General features: G+C 39.8%; 1 protein-coding gene across 6 annotated transcripts; it reads right to left on the bottom strand.

Moving 5' to 3' along the window:
* Positions 1-260: 260 nt before the first annotated feature.
* Positions 261-21,338, bottom strand: BRD8 (bromodomain containing 8). Of its 6 annotated transcripts, XM_040240005.1 has the most exons (22): positions 20,979-21,338; positions 19,693-19,789; positions 15,594-15,663; positions 13,953-14,002; positions 13,602-13,724; positions 13,406-13,486; positions 12,907-12,971; positions 12,128-12,264; positions 11,372-11,590; positions 10,834-10,978; positions 9,767-9,976; positions 9,108-9,388; positions 8,329-8,781; positions 7,930-8,026; positions 7,678-7,724; positions 6,685-6,899; positions 6,418-6,510; positions 6,162-6,230; positions 5,034-5,211; positions 2,758-2,862; positions 2,237-2,281; positions 261-636 (listed from the first exon to the last, which is right to left on the bottom strand). In XM_040240005.1, exons 1-22 carry the CDS (start codon positions 20,995-20,997, stop codon positions 577-579), a joined length of 2,859 nt encoding a protein of 952 aa, XP_040095939.1. In that variant the 5' UTR covers positions 20,998-21,338; the 3' UTR covers positions 261-576. The 6 variants fall into 6 exon arrangements, with proteins under 6 accessions (XP_040095939.1, XP_040095944.1, XP_040095942.1 ...); XM_040240010.1 differs by lacking the exon at positions 8,329-8,781 and having other exon boundaries at positions 20,979-21,060; XM_040240008.1 differs by lacking the exon at positions 11,372-11,590 and having other exon boundaries at positions 20,979-21,060.
* Positions 21,339-21,428: the final 90 nt, after the last annotated feature.

The raw sequence follows: 21,428 nt of genomic DNA, 5'->3' as shown, positions 1-21,428 counted from the left end.
TCTTCTTCAAACAATGCCATGGACAGAACACTGAAAACCTTAAGTTTTCCCAATCATTCAAGAAAAGCTGAGTAAGACAGTCCTGACTACATAATGCAATACTTTTAAATATTACAAACTCTGACCTGTAGTAGAATAGTTCATATTATAAGACCACTTTCCCCCTCTAACAATCTCATTCCATAAATGATTAGTTACCATGCAGAACAAATCATAAGTTTCACACTCCAACTCACATACTCTAAGAACACACCAAAGGCTAGAGTTTTCTTATCTTTCAGTTTATTGTGTACATACACTTTTCACAGGTTTTTGTTTTTAAAGTCTGTACTTCACAAGACAGTACAAACTAGCTACAATCTGCTAGCAACACATCAGGATATTAACACAGACCATGATTTTTGCCCTAAAACAGGCAATTGTGCTACTCCAACTCTGTGAGAGAGATTTTCCCAGTATGTCATGTGGCCCAGGCACCTCCTCTTCTGTAACTTCAACTTCTGAAACTGGGTCACAAGCCCAAGCATTATCTTTACTTCTGTTTCAGGTTCAGCTCAATGCAGATACTCTGAGGCTTCACTTTTTCATCTTCATATCTGCTTCAATGGCACAGCGGCGCCCTCTGGTTCCCCCATCCTAGATGACAGGCAGACAAAGAAAGGGAGTGTGAATGAGTTACCTATAATGTAAGAGAGAAGGTGCAACAAGAATGCTGGGGATTTGGTTTTAGGAGGAAAGAGGGAGGAGAATCAACAGAAAAATCGAGGGAATGAGGGGCATTTATGTCCTTCCACAGTGGGCTAAAAAGCACCTTTGAGTAGTGTGTGAGAATAAATAAAGGACAGAGTACCTTGCTCCTGCCCTGGGGTCCCACAGAATGACTGAGTCATCCCACCCAGGCCCCAAATGATGTGCAAAGGAACAAGAAGAGTAAAAGATGGGTGTGAGAGCCAGAAAGGGCAGTGGATAGTGAGATTCTTGGCTAACATACCTGTCCAGCTGTTGATCCCTATAAGAAAGGCCTTTCCTGCAGACTGACCCTGGCACTAGTTCCCTAGCACCTCCTGAGTTGTTTTCCATGAGATCAGGACAATCAGAAAGCTTCTTTCCATCTGCTGCTCTCTCCCTGCAGCCCAGCTCCTTCCTCTTGTGCAATACTTTGCTGTCTTCAATAGATAAAAGATTCTATTAACCAGCCTTGCAACAACCAGTCAATTGGTTCGGGAGACAGTCATTGTTGCAGGCCAGTAAGAAAGAATGGAGACTACAGTGTTCTGTCTGTTGTACAGGCTGAGGCCTGTAGGTAAGATGAGCTAGTGAACACTTCAGCTGGGCCAGGCCCTTTTTACATTTCTAATATGCGAGGACTTCTTAGAGCTCATGAACACAAGCTGCCTCTGAGACAACATTAAGTATAAAAATAACACCCTTGCATTTGTAGAACACTTTAATTTTTTTTTTCAAGCCAGTTTCACACCTATTATTTCATTTTATCCTCACAACATCCCTGTGAGGTAGGCTGGACAGGTACCTCATAATATTATCTGCATCACACAGATGAGGAAAACAAAGCTCCAAGAGAAAATTCAGTGAGTTTTAAAATCATATGGTTTTCTAGGCTGATATCCCCTCATTATATCATGAATCAGTGCCTCGTAATGAACACAGTCAAAGGTTTGTTCAAATCAGAGAGGAAAAGAAAGAAGTCTTTAGGTTAGCTTTATTAAGCTTATCTCTAATTCCACCAGCCACTACTAAAGGTAGGGGTCATTATTACTGAGATCTTTATCTTAAATTTTACTGGATGTTTATGTATCAGGCATCACTCTTGCAACTTATTATTAGAGGAAAAGAAAAAAAACAAAAAACCCATGCGCAGAGAATCTTTTTAAATGCCAGTTAGCAGCTGCTGCTCTGAGCAATCTTCTATTTATAAAAAAAAAGAACTGTCAAAAGGTGAAGTCAAGAAATGAGGAGCAGGTACATCCTAGATCCTTACCAAGAATACCTCATTTCAGCTTAGTGAAGTCTTGAAACAGTCCCTACCCAGCCCACACACACACACATGCAGAAAGACAGGAATGCAGAAGAGGCAGTTTCTTATTTGATGACTTGAATAAACAGAAGTTTGAGACATTGCCACAGTCTGCACGTTGGATTTCCCTCTGCCACCCACCCCCAGCAAGAGCTGAGAATCTTTGTGGCAACACCACCCCTTGCAGCATTCAATACTTACAAAGAGAGAGAGAAGGAAGGCAGGAGAGCCCATGGGGACACTGTCCTGTTAGAGGACAAACAAACACTGATCAGGTTCCACAGAAACTCTCAGCTGCAAGCAACCCAAACCTCAGGACAGAGACACAAGCACCACGCACACAAAGACAAAATTTTAAAACTCAAGAATAAGAGGAAAGAGATCCAAAAGCAATCTGGCCATTATGCCTCTGGAATAGGAACTGATGGTCCCCAAATGCTACAAGCTAAGTCATTTCTCCCAACTTGTGAGCACTCTTCCAGAGGAGATAATAATTCATTTACTCAGCTCACAATTTCTCCTATGTGACTGAGTCTTTCAGTCACAGCAGGTTTCTTCAATGTTTGATGGGAGCAAACAACTACCATTTTAAGATCTTGATGTCTGTATACCACTGGAATGTAGAAGCCTGGCAATACCAAGTAGTAACATAAGGTTCCTTGGATGCTTCAGACTTCTATCACTGGAACACTGGCACACATGCTCTTCCTTGGTCTCCTCACCTTCTCTGAAGCATCCTGTTTGCGGGTAGAATCTCTGCCTCGAAGACTTTTAGCACTGATCCCAGACTCAGAGGTTTGCATAATCAACTGTGTGGCCAGGAATTGCTGTAGGGAGAAGAAACAGAGTTGGCCCTAGAGACCTGATCCATCAGGGAAGAACGAAGACAACTTAGGCTTTGTAAACAGGACTATGGTACCATTCTGCAAACACCATTCAAATACATCTACTAATTAGAAGTTCAGCACATTAGGTTTTAATTCTTCTTGGGTATGATAAACAATCAGAAAATGCCAAATGACTCTTAAGTTTTTGTTGTTGCTACAATACAGCATCAAAATCTCTATGCTCTAACTGTACAAAACATGGAACCATACTCAGTTATCTTACGATAACCTATAATGGAAAAGAATTTGAAAAAGAACATATATATTAGGTTGGTGCAAACGTAATTGTGGTTTCAGACCATGAATTTTAAATCATTATAACCAGGCTCAAATACATCTTTATTGATCAAAACAGGAACCATTACAATCAACACATTTTTGCCAATGAGAAATAAAGTTTATTTCTGTCACATAAAAACTCATGCTTTGGGATTCAACAAACTCTTGGAGAGCATTTTCTGCCTCCTACTGGTTGTAGAAGCATTTTCCCTACAAAAAGTTGTTGAGATGCTTGAAGAAGTGGTAATAAGTTGGCGAGAGGTCAGGAGAATATGGCAGATGAGGCAAAACTTCATAGCCCAATTCATTCAACTTTTGAAGTGGTGGTTGTATGATTTGCGGTTGGGTGTTGTCATGGATAAGAACTGGGCCCTTTCTATTGACCAACGCCGGTTGCAGGAGTTACAATTTTTGGTGCATCTCATCGATCTGCTGAGCATACTTCTCAGACATAATGGTTTCACAGGGATTCAGAAAGCTGTGGTGGATCAGACCAGTAGCAGACCACCAAGCAGTGACCATGACCTGTTTTTGGTGCGAGTTCAGCTTTGAGAGGTGCTTTGGAGCTTCTTCTTAGTCCAGCCACTGAGCTGGTTGTCGCCTGCTGTTGTATAAAATCCACTTTTCGTCACATGCCACAATCCAATCAAGAAATGGTCTGCTGCTATTGTGTGGAATAAGAGAAGACAACACTTCAAACGATTTTTTTGATTTGTGGTCAGCTCAGGAGGCACCCACTTATCAAGCTTTTTCACCTTTCCAATTTGCTTCAAATTCTGAACAACCATAGAATGGTTGACGTTGAGTTCTTTGGCAACTTCTCGCGTAGTTGTAAGAGAATCAGCTTCGATGATGGCTCTCAATTGGTCATTGTCAACTTTCATTGGCCAGCCACTAAGCTCCTCATCTTCAAGGCTCTCATCTCCTTTGCAAAACTTCTTGAACCACCACTGCACTGTTTGTTAGCAATTCTTGGGGCAAATGCGTTGTTGAGGTTGTAAATTGTCTCTGCTGCCTTACGACCTATTTTGAACTCAAATAAGAAAATCGCTTGAATTTGCTTTTTGTCTAACATCATTTCCATAGTCTAAAATAAATATAAAACACACGGCAAGTAATGTCATTAGCAAAAAAAACAAAAAGAAAGAAACGTGCATTAAAATGATGTATAACATAACCACATTTATTTAACAAATTTAAGAATGTATTCCAATATCAAATGGCAAAGTTCAATAAGGCAAAACTGCAATTACTTTTGCACCAAACTAATATATATATATATATATCTAAAAAACTGAATCAATCTGCTGTCCACTTGAGACTAACACAACACTGTAAATTAACTATATACTTCAATTAAAAAAAAATCCTTAAAAACAAATCTATATGCTCTAAGAAAGAAAATGAGAGAATAAAACTAGATGAACTGAAGCAACTTAAGTAATCACTAGGCACTAATCACTATCTTTCTGTAGAGACTGACAACATCCTTTTAAGTTCAATACCCAAAGGGTACCTGGTAATGCAACTACAGAATAAACGTAGGTTCCCTGCAATGAAAAGGGCTGTCTACCATGTACATACTTCATGTCACTTAAAAATATACATTCACCATTTTATAAAAATTTTACTGATATATGCCCAAGAAAGGTAGACTATTTCCTCACAACTCGTTTAGCAAACCAACATGAGAAAACCAACATAAATGCAGCAAGAAGAAAATTGTACTGTGTTCCTGATGGCTATTCAAGTAAAAATCCCAGCACCCCTTCCCAATATCAACACAAATCCTTCTCTTGAATAATTTAAAACACTCAGGATACTCAAAGTACCTGGATCTGCTCCAAAACATCTCGTTGCATTTCTACTGCCATATGATAGACATCATGGTCTGAGCTATTATACATCACAGCATTCTGGAACATCAGCATAATGTCACGCTGAAATTCAGCTGTGCTGCGGATCAGTCCATTTTCAATGTTTTTCTTAATAGTTGACAAATCCATAGGCCTAAAACACAGAGCAGGGGAAAATGCGAGCAGAGAGGGAAAGAGGACTCAACAGGATCTTTGAATATGTTATTACCACATACACTTCCTAATATATACTTTCAGTCCCAGCTGCCAGGACTCAAATATAAAGCCCTGGTGATTGCAGCCGTGAAATTAAAAGACGCTTACTCCTTGGAAGAAAAGTTATGAGCAACCTAGACAGCATATTCAAAAGCAGAGACATTACTTTGCCAACTAAGGTCTGTCTAGTCAAGGCTATGGTTTTTCCAGTAGTCATGTTGGATGTGAGAGTTGGACTGTGAAGAAGCCTGAGCGCCGAAGAATTGATGCTTTCGAACTGTGGTGTTGGAGAAGACTCTTGAGAGTCCCTTGGACTGCAAGGAGATCCAACCAGTCCATTCTGAAGGAGATCAGCCCTGGGATTTCTTTGGAAGGAATGATGCTAAAGCTGAAACTCCAGTACCTTGGCCACCTCATGCAAAGAGTTGACTCACTGGAAAAGACTTTGATGCTGGGAGGGATTGGGGGTAGAAGAAGAAGGGGACAACAGAGGATGAGATGGCTGGATGGCATCATGGACTCGATGGACACGAGTCTGAGTGAACTCCGGGATTTGGTGATGGACAGGGAGGCCTGGCATGCTGCGATTCATGGGGTTGCAAAGAGTTGGACATGACTGAGCAACTGAACTGAACTGAAAACAAATACTTAAACCCCAAACAAGTACTTAACATAAAAACAAAAAGTCAGTCAAATAAGTATTGAGAAAGATAATAAAGGGGGTTAATTCTTTTTAGACTCAATGATCCAGTCAATGAAATAATTAGTTTAGTATTCTGTCATCCTTACATCAAATAAAATTTGCTTTAAACTTTCTGTCTATAGAAAAGTCCACCAAGACTGGAAAAGTTCAGGCCAAGGCAGCAGGCTGAATGGGTCATGGCTTACCTCTGTACAATGCTGTGGTAGCCAGGTGCTATGTCATCTGTAACAGGCTGGAGGAAGACATTGGCATACCTGTCCAAAAAGAATTTGGTGCCAATTACTGACTTTTCCTCCAAGAAGCTCAAGTAATGGAACTTGATCTAAAGGGCTGAAGGTTTTAAGAGCCAATGCTATCAATCATATATAAGCCTATTTAGACTTTTCTAGTTACCAAAAGAGCAGGAGGAAATGTTCCCATTAACTGGTAAAGCCCACTCACCTATGATTAGCTGCAGCTCTCCATACAAGCATGATGGCTTTCTTCCAGATTTTCTGTGCCTGAATAGCTTCCTGATCCTCACTACAGACAGAGCTGAAATAAAATAGGAGAGTCCCACTTGGTATAAGTCCCAAAAAAATGTTCTATTTATCAAATGTTTGTTCAGGCCAAGAAAGTGAAGATGGAAAAGTAAAACTAAAGAAAAGATCCTCTCCTACTTCTCACCTTCACTGCCTTGACCCCAAAGAAAGAATTGCTAATACTCACAACTGTGAAGAAGCAGGGCTGCTGGGAATGGAGTCTGCCAGTGTGTGGGACTGCAGTGTAGCATTGTGAATGCTAAAGCCATCGTCACTCTCACTCACAGGGGGTTCGTTATCCATTTCTGACAAATAGCCTTCTCCTTGATCTTCTTCCTTAGGCTCCTCTAGGCTTGCCGCTTCACTGACTCCATCTTCCTCCTCATCCTCACCTGGGGCATCCTTAGACATAGTGTGTTCCAGTCAACAAGTTGAAAGGAGAGCAAAACTATCTAGCAAAGCATCATTAAACATGATCTGTCTTTTGGGTTAGATCAGTTCTAGAAAATGGCCTCACACTATTTCCTGACTGAGCCCTCTATCACTTATACTAGCGTCTACTTACAGATACTGATTGATCAAGTAATTTAGAACCTGGACAAAGAATAAGACCCAGGATCTTTTTAAAAGGAAGAAAAAAAAAAGCTACTTACTTAAGACTAAGCTAAGAGGCGTTCCTTCTTTCCCCTTGCTCTTGAGAGGAACTCTGACCCTGGGTACAAATTATCAAAAATAGTTTTTATTTTGTGTCTCATCTGATGGAGCAAGCTCACATCGCATTACTTTAAGTCTGTTTGTTACTACTGCTTTAGTAATTCTAAAAAGAAAACTCTGGATGACTTTCTCTGTATAGTATAATTAATAATCTGATTTCCTATATGCTCTCCCTGGCTCTGGTATCCCTACTACTCCAAATCTTCTGGATGTATCAAAGCTTCTCTGTGCATTATACGCAAAGAAGGGTCTGTGTGATAGTCATAAACTCTTTCAGATAGGAAGCACACATTGCCACAGTATTCCCACTATGCCTAACTGTCCACTGCAGCTTTTCCCCATGCAACTCCTTAACCAGTCTCATCTCAGAGAATAAAGATGTGAGTTTACTGAAATTCATTAAAAAGGTAGTGCTATAGGGAAATCTAGTCACACAGCAAGAGGAATAAAGAAAAGTCTGAAATACCTTTATCTGGCTTCCAAAAATAGTCCCTGATTCTTCTTTCAATGAGTCTGCAGAGGAGAGAAAGACTACCTGAAGATTTTTCCACCTTAGCCCTCCCGTTCCTATGGACAATAATCCCCTGCAGCTCTCCTTTCCATGCTGACCTACTCTATCTCCTCTACTTGCCCACAACCCACAATCCCTCAGAAGCCAAAGCAAATGATTTAAAGTTAGTTACAGAGTACATATATCCTGGCTTTATTATTTATTTACCTGACATTTCAAACTTGTGCTGAGTCTCTGCCTCTAAAGGATCTTCAATGGTATTTGAGACAACATGTGATGGAGACAACATGCTTTCAGGGGATGCCTGAAGACCAAAAAAGAATAAGTACCTTAAGTCCTGGTAAATCGCTATAGCTTCTACTTTATTCTTCAATGATAATGAAACTATACAAGAAATTCTAAGTATTACCCATGAAATATGATTCTAATGGTCACCTTAATAGGAACAGGATTAAGTAAATATATATAGCACTGATCATACCTATGGGCTTTGGACACCAACATGTCAGAACTCAGGAATACAAAAGGAAAACCAAAGGCCCAAACTGTCCCTTCTTACATAAGGTATAACCCTCTACCCTCTCCCAACCCCCTGATCTTAAATACCTCTGTCTTCACTGCTGTAAGTGGAGTCTCATCACCTTTCCTACTGGAAACATCTGCTTCAGTAATTTCTCCTGTTGTTATACTTCTGGGTTCCTCATCTAAGTCCTGACTCCTGAGTTCTGGTGGCTCCATATTTGTGGCTGGAACAACTCCAGATACCATTTCGGCCCCTGAAATGCCTTGCTCTGGTTCTGCAGGTTCCATTTTGATCTCAACACTGGGCTCCCTGATGTCCACCAGTTCATGGATTCCTTTGCTTTCTGTGTCTTCAAAGTCCAGCCTCTCTTGCTTGACTGCCATCTCTGGTGCAGGGAGAGGTACTGGCTTATCCCGTTCCTGCTGGATAGAGTGCTCCCAGGGGCCAGGCAGTGACTGGGGATCATCATTCTCTTCACAGAATGACAGTGCTGCTTCCACTGCGGCCACATCCAGCACTTCGGGATGGTCATCTACCTGTCCCACAATAACACACTGTTGAAGTCACAAAAAGAAGCCCAAGTCCCTCAATTCATTAGCACCCAATGAGATGGCCTGAATCTGAGCTTCTCTCTCCATCTACTCCAGGTAGAAGAAGCAACCAATGTACAGGTACCTGTCTGGTGCAAACCAGTAGGTTGGGCAGATGACTAGTATGTCAGCATCAAAGGGCTCTGGGACTACAGAGATGGAGATGGGAGGAAGGAGAGCTGTTTATGTAATTCTTACTGCAAGGAGAAGCTGAGGAGAGAAGTCTATGCAGGACCCATGAGACATTCCTCAGGGCTTTGCTAAATAGTTACCTTGTCCTCAATGATGGCAATGATGTCCCCAACAGTCTCAAAATCCAGCTCTTCACCTGTGTAAGACACCGCAATATCCATCTTCTCAGCCAGATCTAAATCTTCCTTCCCATCAATGCTGGGAGGCTTTGATCCTCCAGGGGCCTCTGCTACCCCTGATCGGAAACACTCTTCTTTGATAGAATTGATGATCATGGAGATTTCACTGCTATCCATGGAAACAGTCACAGTATGCGGATCCCCTACAGCCTCCATGGGAACACAGGTGTCAGGCTGACTCACTGAATAATAGGAAAAGAAAACCATCTCAGAAGCTTGTTATCAACTGCCCAACTGGAGATCACGGCAAAGCTCAGATGTCAAGTACCCATAAACCTAAGCTCAGCAGAAGTTATCTTACATCTGCCTATGTTTTCTTCTCCACAGTTTTAACTAAAAAGTTGAAAACACATTCTCAAGCCCACTTATATGTGTACACTTAGTCCTTTTCACCAATGAATAAATGCCCACCCACTTCTTCTCATATCCTTGCTTTTGTAAGGATAAAGATAGTACATGTCTATAACAGAAGCTAACGCTCTTGGTCACCTTTCTCTAAATGAAGCTCAAAATGAAACTTTGGATCTAGTTGCTGCTCAGGGCGTGGGTCAAGGACGCACCTGGAGCTACACTCTCAGGAGTGGAGACAGCCGGAGCAGAGGATGGTGCTGGCAACGCAGGCATCATGACAATGGTAGCCTGGGATACAGATTCTACAGGGGGTGCCACAAGTTTAACTGGAGGTTCACTGGCAACAGTAGTGAAGGAAGCAAGAGGTGTGGTGAACTGTGTAGGACCAGCTTCTAAAAGCCGGGAAAGAGTGGGAGTACCTAACACACAAAGAGGCACACAAATGAGGTAAAAAGAAAGCACATAAACAAGAAGCAAATAACAGCCACTTTAAGACTCAAACAAGGAAATTTTTAGTCTCAAAGGATGAAAGCAACTCCTCTGTTAAATAAGCTCATTATCTATATCCTTACTTTTCCAAATCTCACTTAAGATCTTCTGCCAAGTTAGGAATGACTCAAAGTACTAGAATACACAACTCATATGAAAGATGAGGGGCAATTTAAAAACAAACAAACAAACAAAAACAGTATGAGTAAATCTGTCACTTCTGCTGAAGTTAAGCATGCTATAAACCACTCAAATGTAACATCACTCAAACACCAAAATCTAACATTTGGCATTTTATAAAACTCTTTTTTGCTTTACATTTTCTACCTCATTTAATTCTTACTACATCCTTGAGAAGTACGTATATTGCAACTAATAAAACAGAAAATTGAGACTCAAGAGTTAAAGTTACCTATCCAAGGTCACAAACCCAGGGCATGGCAGGCCTGAAACTTGTCAAGTCTAGCGTTTTAGTTCCAAATCTTGTCTCCCTATACTATAGTCTCAGGTATCCCTAGCACCCTTCTGTGATTTTGCACCTTGACCATTAACTTCACTATTCTTAATATAATCTATACCATGTTCATCTAAGATATTCAGTACTTTGAAGATGAAATGGATTTATAATTTTGAGCTCCATGTGGCTTAAGAGGTAATGCAGCTCCAAGGTTGGGCTTTAAATCTAGGATTCACAGTTGCTTAATAACAAAGGCTAGAAACCAAGGGCAATCAATGCCATATTCAACATTTCTAAAACAAAGTAGATAACGGAAAAGTACTGACTTACCTGAGGCAGCAGGGGAGGCTGCAACAGTGCTGGGTGTTTGCTGCATCTCCCCACCATGTATCATGGGAAGGACCCCGCCTACCTCCAAGAGGACACCTGTACTGTTCAGGTGGCCAGAAGCCACAGCCATTTCACTCTCATTGACCTACCAGGGAAGAACAAAGGCGAAGGCTACACTCAAGCTTTCCTTTATTACCACTTCCCAAAAAAAGCTCCAGCAGTTGGCCAAACTTCATGAAACTAAAAGTTAATATCCAAAGAAAATAATTGAAGACCCGGGGAAACTCTAATTTTCAAATGTTATGAACAAGAGTCCTCTGGAGAAGAGAACCAAAATAATTATGGTTTCAGATACCTCAGGACCCAAGGATACTATCAACTACTTGTTTTGTTTTTAAATTAACATTTAACTAGGAGATCTCTTCCTCTTTTGAACTTTTTTTTCATGTATATTTTAGGTTATATTTTAGGTCCCAGGCACTCCCTTCCAAATTACTAAATCACCACAGCTCTCAAACACCCACAGAAGTCTCCATACCAGTCTGGGGCTAGTAGGCAGGAGGCTGCCCTTCTTCAAGAGCTCTGACAGCAGAGGGGAAGGGGGTGGAGTTGCTTTCTGTCCAAGCATCTTTTTCTGGGGTGAATCATCTGTTACTGGGGTCATGGGGGCTTCTAAGGGTGCAGAGCCTGGAGGAAGGGTGTCAGGAATTCCAGGAAACGAGGTGACTGGGGTACTCGGCAAAGTCCCAGGGGTTACCTAAGAGACAACAGAGAACCTTTATCTGACTTCTCAAACTCAGGAAGGTTCCCTACTAATCTGGATGGGTTAGTGTATCTAACTATTACTTTATTAGTCCTGAGTGGAACTGCCCAGAAACCCTCAACCCCTCTTGCTCCTAATCACACCTTTCTCCCTCCCAAATTTTTCTCTTCCACCCACTCAAACCCAAAATGACTCAATCTTTCCATCCAACTTGCCTTTTATAAACTCCTTACCCACTACCAATATTGTATTTACAAAGAAGTCATCCTATATTTGAGCAAGAATTTCATAAGATCAGTACACTTACTTGTAATTCCTTAACTTAGTCTTTTACCTATTTCTAAAAACGGTTCAAAAAGCTCAATGTTTTTAGGTCCATTCTTATCCTAAAGCACAGAACATGATGAGTTTTCAGCATTCAGACCAAGAGAGGAAACGGTCTCTAAGCCAAAAGTGGTTTCCTCATTACTCAGCTCTCAGCTGGCTTACTGCCCCTTGCTGATCAATTCCTGTGGATGGAAATATACTCACCCCAGAGGCGGCCTCTTCCATAGTGGTTGCAGTCAAGTCCGCAAGTGGATAATCACCTCCAGGGGAGGCAGAATCTATAGGAGAGCGGACCATCACAGTAGGTAACCTCCGAGGGGGTGTTTTTACTGCTTGACGGGCTAGAACATAAAAAAGAAGGATTTCTGTCTTCAAGATTAAAAAAATAAAACTAGACTCTACTCTGCTATTATACAACAAAAGACAAATAGAGATGTTGTATTACTAAAGCAGTGTTAAGAATCTAGATTAGAAAGCTTTCTTTGCAAGTTTTTAGCCTAATTTTTCCTATGAGCAAATTCGTAAACCTCAAAAGTTCCTAGAGTAGGAAAGTAGTTTAAACATCCCTCAGTATCCTCTACAACAACTTGAGATTCTGCTTTAAACAAGGAAAGACCTTATTGGTTCAGAGCATGTATTCCTAGAGTTATAAATGCTTAAGTTCCTCCCCTTATCCAGTGACTGAGCTATTCTCAGTATTTTTACAGAATCTGACTTCTAAAACCTTGCTTATGTTCAGTAGGTTACCATCAGGCTTTTGTACTTAAAAGAACACAAGGTCAAGTGAGTTCTGAATAGAGCTCACTTTCTAAGAGCTTCTTCCTGGACACAAAGGGTCACTTTTATTCTGATTAAAGAGAAGATGACAGAGGAAAGTGTGCAAGTAAATTGGAATTAGTGGATTCTGTGTTAACAAATATTTTTCGCCTGCCATCAACATGCAGTACTGTACAGTCAACTGCTAGTCATTAGGTTCACCTTACCCTGATATGCCGCATCTGTAGCCTTCCTCTTTACTTCAGCCTCCTCTTCCTCCAGTTTCTTTTTCCTAAAGAGAAAATTAAGGGTTAGATCCTAGCCGACTGTAGCTCCTCCACAGTTCATAGTGCCCTCACAAGGAAATTTTTTTTCGCCAGGCTAACTCTTTTTAGAGGAAAAGCCTAAAGAAAAAAAAAAAAAACTCACAAATTTTATCAGCAAAATAGGGAAGTTTGAGTATACTACCTAACTACCAGTTCTTTACCTCGGCAAACTAGAGCCACTTTTAAGTTAGAACTAAGTTATGTTCTCACAGTGAAATGTTCTATCACATCACCTTCTAAGACTCACCACCCCCTCCCAGCTTCCAGGCCACTCTGCAGCTGTCCCTTTCCAAAAATCTCTCAAGTCTAAAGGGGTGGCAGATGAAGGAAATAAGCCAGATTACATAAGGAGTAAAGAGGGCAAAAAGAGGAGTATAGATGGAAAAATAATATAACCCACATCGCAATGTCATTGCAAAGTTCATCCAGTCTGCTGTCCATGTGCCCAGCTTGAATTAGTTCTGCATCTCTTTTCAGTCGTCTGTAGGATGAGAGGTGGGTAGACTAGGTTTTTTAATGTATTTAAAAATTTCTGACTAGGGTAAGGTAGCCCCATTTGTCTCTCCCAACCATTTTGCATTCTCTCTGGTTAGTACCTATATTTTTCCTGGGTTTCTTTTATCACTTTCTTTAGTTCCTCAACTCGCTCAGCAGTCAGTTTCCGAACAATGACATCTTCAACAGTTTCTACCACTTCTCCCTTTTCACCCCGTTTCCGTCTATGGAAAATTTAAAAAAACACACACAGACTTGAATAAGAAGAACATTATTTCTACTCCCACTTGCTTTCTTTGAGGCATCTTCACCACCTAACCAAAGATTATTATATTTTTTTCAATTTTATCATACCATAATATAAATAATTTCTTTTTTAAAAAAAAGCAGACTCCTACAGTAAATATTCTCCACTAAAGAGATTTGGTTCAAATGCCTGGCTCTGTACTCACTTTGGAGTCTCTGTGGTCTCTAGAAGCTCTGAGTACTGGGAAGCACAGTGCTGTGGAAAAAGTGAAAACATGATGACCAAGCCTAAAAACGGACGACTTTTTAAAATTTCAACATATTACACTAACGTTTAGACAGGAGAGCTATATTTAAGGTATCAGTAGCTTCTAGGAGGACAAATTACTTTGCAATTCAGTTCAAAATAATCAACACCATAATACAGAATACAAATATGTATTTGTATAATATGTAATACAAATTCTGGCATGGAATTTGTGTATTTGGGGGAGAGACAAGCTAAGAGCCAATATTTATATCTAATATCTACTGAGTAGTTACCATATACATGGCACTGTACTAAATGTTTTCTAGGTATTATCTCAACAAAATCTTTTAAACAAGCTTGAATCAATTTTTATCTCTATTCTACAAATCAGAAAACTAAGGATCATGGTTCAAAGTTTTAAATAAAATCATATTAAACTTGGATCTGTCTAATGTACAGGACTGGGTTTTTCACTCTTATGCTACGCTGAAAAGAACAGTTTGTAATAGTGTGAGCATACATGGATGGATTGGCAAATACTGAGAAAAAGGAAAAGTATTCTCAACTACTCTTCATGGTACAAAAGCCTTGTGATTTAAAAGGGCAGGACCTGGTCACAGCGGTCAGAAAGACCATCACTAAAAAGTTTACAAATAATAAATGTTAGAGAGGGTATGGAGAAATGAGAACCCTTTAACACTATTGTTGGAAATGTAAATATAGAAAACAGTATAGAGGTTCCACAAAATATAAAAAATAGAACTATCATATGATCCAGTAATCCCACTCTGGGGCATATATCTGGACAAAACAATAATTTGAAAATATATATGCACCTCTATGTTCATAGCGGCACTATTTACAACAGTCAACACATGAAAACCACCGAAATGTCCATCGACAGATGCATGGATAAAGAAAATGAAGTGTGTGTGTATGCACATAATGGAATTATTACTCAATCATAAAAAAGAATGAAATAATGCCATTTGCAGCAACAAGGATAGAATCAGAGATCATACTAAGTAAGTCAGAAAGAGAAAGACAAATACCATATGATATCATTTATATGTACAATCTAAACATATGTATTAAACAGAAACAGATTTCCAGATACAGAGAACAGACTTGTGGTTATCAGGGGGAGGGTGTGGAGGGAAGAAATTAACACACTGTAAATCAACTATACTTCAATAAAATTTAAAAAAGAAACAAATATAAGAATAAATAAATAAGCAAGATGTTGTTGTCATTTAGTTACCAGGTTGTGTCAAACACTTTTGTCAAACTCTGATGAACTGTAGCCCATCCAGGCTCCTCTGTCCATGGGATTTCCCAGGCAAGAATACTGGAGAGGGTTGCCATTTCCTTCTCTAGGGGATCTTCCCAACCGGGGGCCCAACCCGTTATCTCCTACATTGGCAGGAGTATTCTTTACCACAGAGCAACCAGGGAAGCCCAAATGAGCAAGATACTTAAAGACAAAAAACAAAACAAAACAGGTGGAAGGGCAGGTGGTGGGGTGGGCAGGAGCTGGAAGGGAACCCACTTTACATCCCAAAAAATGCTCTAAAAGAACATGTACTCAGGAACTTACTTTTTGAGAGAACCAGTCTGGAGGGCGGCCAGGTTCTGCAAAGGGCTTGATTGCTCTGCTAACTGATACCCTACAAAATGAGAAAAGCATCACACACTAAATTGAAAAAAAAAAAAAGAGAGAGAGAGAGAGAGAAGGTATACATCCACAGTTCAAGGTTTAGAGTACAAAATCTGGAGGAAAAACTGCTACTGGGAAACATTCTGGAATACATGACTATGGCAAAGGACACAGCTACTGAAAAGTCATTTTGGAGGGGAAGTGTCATTGATAAACGGTTTCCCTACATGATGTATTTCCTGAGTGAAGTGAAGGTATGAGGACCTACACTAAGGTATCATTTCTGTTCATTTGGGAAATTTTTTCTTTGGTTCTTTTAGAAAATATCTGTCTTTTGAGAAGCAATATTCCAGACTCCCAAAAGTTATCTTTTGATCTACTAATACAGTTCTTAAGAATGTAATATATGAAAATAATTTCAACAAAAGAAGCACCAGGAAGAAGGCACGGACATCCTCCCTGCAATAACCACAAGTGTGCTGATCAGACTGATGAACAGTTAGGTTTTTCCTAAATGCCTGTAACAGCACATTTAACTTATGGTACTTCCCCTCAAGAAAATATTACACCCATAAAAGTAACTATGAAATATATGTGGTGATACAGAACATATTTATAACTATTTTCTGGAAAAAAAAGACAATTTTCTCCTATGATGCACTTATACGACTTTTTAAATTCTGTGTTGGGATAATGGTTTCACAGAGTTCGTTTATTAAAAAATTCACTTTAACATTGTTATGTAGACAACTATCAGCAAAAAATAAAGTCCAATTTATAACAAACTTTCTTTAAATCAAGAAAAGCCTCCAAATCAAGATTTAAATATTTTTTTAAATGTACACAGAAGTACTAGGGGAAAAAAAGGAAAAGTATTTTATAACCTTGGACTAGGGAAGAACTTTCTAATTAAGTCACAAAATCCAGGAGCTATAAGAGAAAAGTTTTAATAAATAAACTATATTTTAGACCCTTAATGTAAAAACACTACATCAAATAAAGCCAAACAGCACACTAGTTTTTAAAAAATGTACCCCAAGATGTAGATAAATGGCTAATCTCCCTAATATATAAGGAGCCACCTTCACCCTCCCCACCCCACCAGTAAAATTAAAGAGAAAGACTAATAGTAAGAAAAATGGGAATAGACAGTTTACAGAAAAGGAAATACAGGTGTCTTTTTAACAGAAGATATTTAATTTCACTCATCATAGGACAGATGCAAGTGAAAGATACGAGAACTATTTCAAAGTTTTGATCTTATACTGTCAATGATCAAAAATACATAACAACACATTCTATGAGCCAAGGCACAGAAAAATAGGTATGACATATCACCAATGGGAGAATAAACTGAAACAAATCTGAGTAGGGCAATTGAAATGCTTAACAAATTTTTTTAACTTATATGTTCTTTGAATCAATAATTCCACTTTCAGTTTGTCTAAGATACAAATCCACAAATAACTATACAACACTATATTTCTATTAGCACATGTCCATCAACAAAGTTCTAGTTAAATAATTTATGGTATATCCATAAAACAGTATCATGCAGCTGTTTTAAAAGACCTAGATATTCATATGAAGATATACAATGATCTATAATGTATAATTCTAAGTTGAAGGAAAAAAAAAAAGGCAGCAGTGCCAAAGTAAAGTAAAATGTGCATAGTATATAACCAGTTATGTTTATTTTAAGAAAGATCTTTATTTGCTTTACACAGCAGTAAAAATTATGTACTATACATTGCGTGGGTGCATGAGTGCTCAGTCATGTCCAACTCCATGGACTGTAGCTCATTAGGCTCCTCCATCCATGTAATTTTCCAGGCAAGAATACTGGAGAGGGTTGCCATTTCCTACTCCAGAGCCACTTGTGTTTAAAGAGGAGAGAAAAGGTGGTCCAATGGTTAAGAATCTGTCTGCCAATTCAGGGGACACAGGTTCAATTCCCACTCTGCAAAGATTCTACATGTCATGGGGCAACGAAGGCCCTGACTTCAGAGCCCAGACTACAACAAAAGAAGTAACCACAACACACACTCCAAGGAAGAGTAGCCGCCGCTCGCAGCAACTAGAGAAACCCGTGCACAGCAACTAAGACCCAGCAAAGCCAAAAATAAATAAAGGATTTTTTTTTAAAGGAGAGAAAAAAAGAAAATATTTATTTGTTCAAGTATAAAATTTAATGGCAGAGAAACACACAAGGAACTGCTAATCCTGGGAGATAAGATACAAATGTGTACCATTTTGAATTTTGAACTTTATGTCTTAAGAACCTCCTCAAAACATAAATACAATTTAAAATTTCAAACTTTTACTTAAGCGTTCTTATACTAAAGAAAAATGTAATAAAATATACATATTGGATTCTATTTCAATCCAGTTTACTTGATATTAATATTTTGTATAAAAATGAATTCAGTTTATATTTGAGTTATATTTAAGTTCAATCTGAGATTCGTCAAATAACCATGCTTTGTTTTGTCGGGGTTTACCAGCTCAAGAATAGCTGCTACCTAGAGTACTCTGGTTTTCTCTTTGAAAAGTTATTTGAAAAATATATAGAATTGTAGAAGTGTTACATGTGATCAGTAATGGTGCTTTCGTAAACTCATTTGAATGGTTAACGTAGTAGAGATAAACCCTACAAATGCAAATTTGTTTATTAAGTAATTTGAACACTTAAGACAATTAAAAGGTAACTTTAGATACGGAGAGAAAAAAAAGGGTGTGGGGCGGAGACCAAATGTTAAAAATGAGAGTATGTCCTGGTAGAAAAAAAGATTGGAAAACACACAGTCCTACTTTCTGGTACTTAAAAGAAATACAAATTAAAACCACAATACAATACCATTTCACACTCAGCAGTATAGCTATAATCAAAAAGACTAAATGTTTGCCAAGCATGCAGAAAAACTGGGTCCCTCATTTATTGCTGGTGGGAATGTAAAACGGTGAGGCCACTTTTTAGTTTGAAAGCAGTTCCTCAAAAAGGTAAATATAAGAGTTGTAATATGATCCATTGAGAGTCCCTTGGACTGCAAGGAAATCAAACCAGTCCATCCTAAAGGAAATCAGTCCTGAATATTCACTGGAAGGACTGATGTTGAAAACTGAAACTCCAATATTTTGGCCACCTGATATGAAGAGCTGACTCATTTGAAAAGACCTGATGCTGGGAAAGATTGAAGGCGGGAGAAGGGGACAACAGAGGATGAGATGGTTGGATGGCATCACCAACTCAATGGACATGAGTTTGAGTAAACTCCGGGAATTGGTAATGGACAGGGAAGCCTGGCGTGCTGCGGCAGTCCGTGGGGTCACAGAGTCGGGACACAACTGAGTGACTGAACTCAACTATGATCCAGCAATTCCACTCTTTCAAGAGAAATGAAAACATGCCTGCACAAAAGCTTGTACACAAATGTTCACAGCGGCATTAATATTCAGCAAAGTAAAAACCACCCAAATGTTCATCAACAAATGAACAAAATGTGGAAAACTACAATTTCATCAAAACAAAGAATAAAGTACTGATACATACTCCAGCATGAACCCTGAAAGCATTATGCTAAGTGAAAGAAGTCAGCCCCAGAGTACCACAAAGTATATGTTTCCATCTATATGAAATGATCAGAATAAGCTCTAGAGAGACAGAAAGTAGATGAGTGTTTGGTGAGGGAGGCGGAAATATTAGAGAGGCAAAGAGATTTGTAGAGTGATTCCTTAAGGGGTAAGAGGTTTCTTTCAAGTGTATTTAAATTGTAAAATTAGACTCCAGCATTGGTCCTATTACAGATACATATTACATTATGTGAATTTAATAAATTAAATTATATTAATAAGTTTTAATAATTTTAAATTAAGTTAAATTCTGTGAATATAATTTTGTGATATGTAATTGCATCTCAAGAAAGCTGTTAACCAAATATTGCTTAAACGTTAACTACTGGAAGCCACCGGTATTTACATGAAGGGAAAAAAAAAAAACGGTTTCTAATACCCAAGGAAGCAGACATCCTAGATACCTTACCAATTTTGATCTCCACTCCTCATGACAGAAGACGCTAAACACAGCTTCTCTCGGATGGACCATGGCTCTGTAGGGCCAGTACTCAGCAGCTTATGTTCTGAAAGGAAAGATTTAGGGACAACCACTGAGGCACTAACTCTAAGTCCCAAAGGGAGGATTAAAAGTCTAATACAAAAATGTCCTAACCTGTAAGGACAAAGTGAGCCACTATCACCAAATCTTGATTTTCACCTCTCTAGTAAACACCATCACTAGGATGGTGCTTATTCATTGCATGAGAACTGCACTTGATTATCTGGCAAAACATTTTTCTGTAAATGCCATGGTTACGCTACCATATTAAAAAAAAAAAAAAAGTCAAGTTAATTTAGGGCAGTTCTTCCAAAAAACCCAGTTTTAAGAATGCTTTATTCCAGGAACTTCCCTGGTGGTCCAGTGGTTAAGTCTGTGCCTTTTCACTAGAGGGGACGTGGGTCCCATGATCCTGCCAACCACCAACCTCCCCGCTCCGCACTGGCCAAAAAAAAAAAAAGAATGCTTTATTCCAATGTGGACCCCAGGCCTTATTCCCCAGGATTCCGAGCGGCCAACCCCCGCTACTGCCCCGCCTCCTTCTTAGCATAAACTTGATTACTTCTCTCAGTTACACCCATTCCCCTCAAGCTGTTAGGCCTAAAAGACCTTCTCAGTCCCTGAAACAGGGGGTAATGGCTGAGATACACGAAATGCATTTTTTCCCTAGTGGCAGAAAAAGCTCACGATTAACATGCCCCATTTCTCTGTGAGTACAGGCCTCATAAATGTTTGTCAGAAAATGACTCTTTGGGACCCCGGCCACTCCATGTGGCTCACAGCATCTCTGTCCGCACGCCGGAGCCTCTAAGGCACCTTTTTTCCCTCTCACCCCGCAGAGCTGACAAACATACAATAATTCTCTTGGGCCGCTTTTCTCAAAACTCCGTGGCCTTGCACACCACAACTAAAGAGGAGCACTCCTCGCGGCAACTAGAGAACAGTCCACGGAAAGCGACGAAGACCCAGCGCAGCCAATAAATAAAAATTCTAAAAACAAAAAAACTCCGCGGCCTTACTGAAGTATAAGACTTCAAGCTTCTGGGCCCTCAACCCCCAACCGCAGGCCTTAACAGCGCCGCTCGAGCCCAAGTCTCTGATGGCTCTGGGCTCTCAGGTAAATCACTGCTTCTACTCCCTGAGAGTGTGACAGATCTGTTGCCTGGCCTTGGTTCTACAAACACCTTCCACGCAAGAGCAAGGCAAATACTTACTGCCCGTTCCCGTCGCCATCTTGGCCCCGACGTCTCCAACCCCCGAAGGAAGATTTCTGGCCGAATTGAAGCCCAAGGAATTCTGGGAAATAGAGTTCCAGCGTTTATTCGCGGTGCGTCCTGGGAAATGTAGTCCCCTCTCCCCACCCTAGGATGAACTAGCGCCCAAAATCAGGTATTCTTGTGAGTTCCTGGGAAGGAATGTGCGAGAGAACAGAGAATGGTGGCTGAAGCCTTAGGATTTCCTTCAGGCTTCTTAGAAAATAAATGCCTAGGGTTCAAGAAAAACTGATAAACCGAAGTTCCAGTTGACCCAGCTCCAAAATCCAACAGTTGGTAACCCGTCCCACATTTGAGCAGCGAGGTCAAGCCGAAGAAAACCGTTTCCGGGTTTCGCCCGCCCCCTTGCACTGATTGGTAGGTGCAAGGTTCGCTATCTGATTGGCCGAA

Source organism: Oryx dammah, unplaced genomic scaffold (assembly GCF_014754425.2).
Source record: "Oryx dammah isolate SB20612 unplaced genomic scaffold, SCBI_Odam_1.1 HiC_scaffold_5, whole genome shotgun sequence".
Lineage (NCBI taxonomy): Eukaryota > Metazoa > Chordata > Mammalia > Artiodactyla > Bovidae > Oryx > Oryx dammah.
The sequence above is the reverse complement of the archived record's forward strand: the minus strand, read 5'-3'. Positions and strand labels throughout refer to the sequence as shown.

Bases quoted from the DNA above. Each gene is read 5' to 3' on its own strand.
- BRD8 (XM_040240005.1), bottom strand. The intron at 10,979-11,371 runs GTATGGAGACTT...CTTCCCTGGTAG, and splicing joins TGCCTACTAGCCCCAGACTG to GTCAATGAGAGTGAAATGGC. The intron at 7,725-7,929 runs GTAAATAAATAA...TCTCCTCTGCAG, and splicing joins GCACAAGTTTGAAATGTCAG to ACTCATTGAAAGAAGAATCA.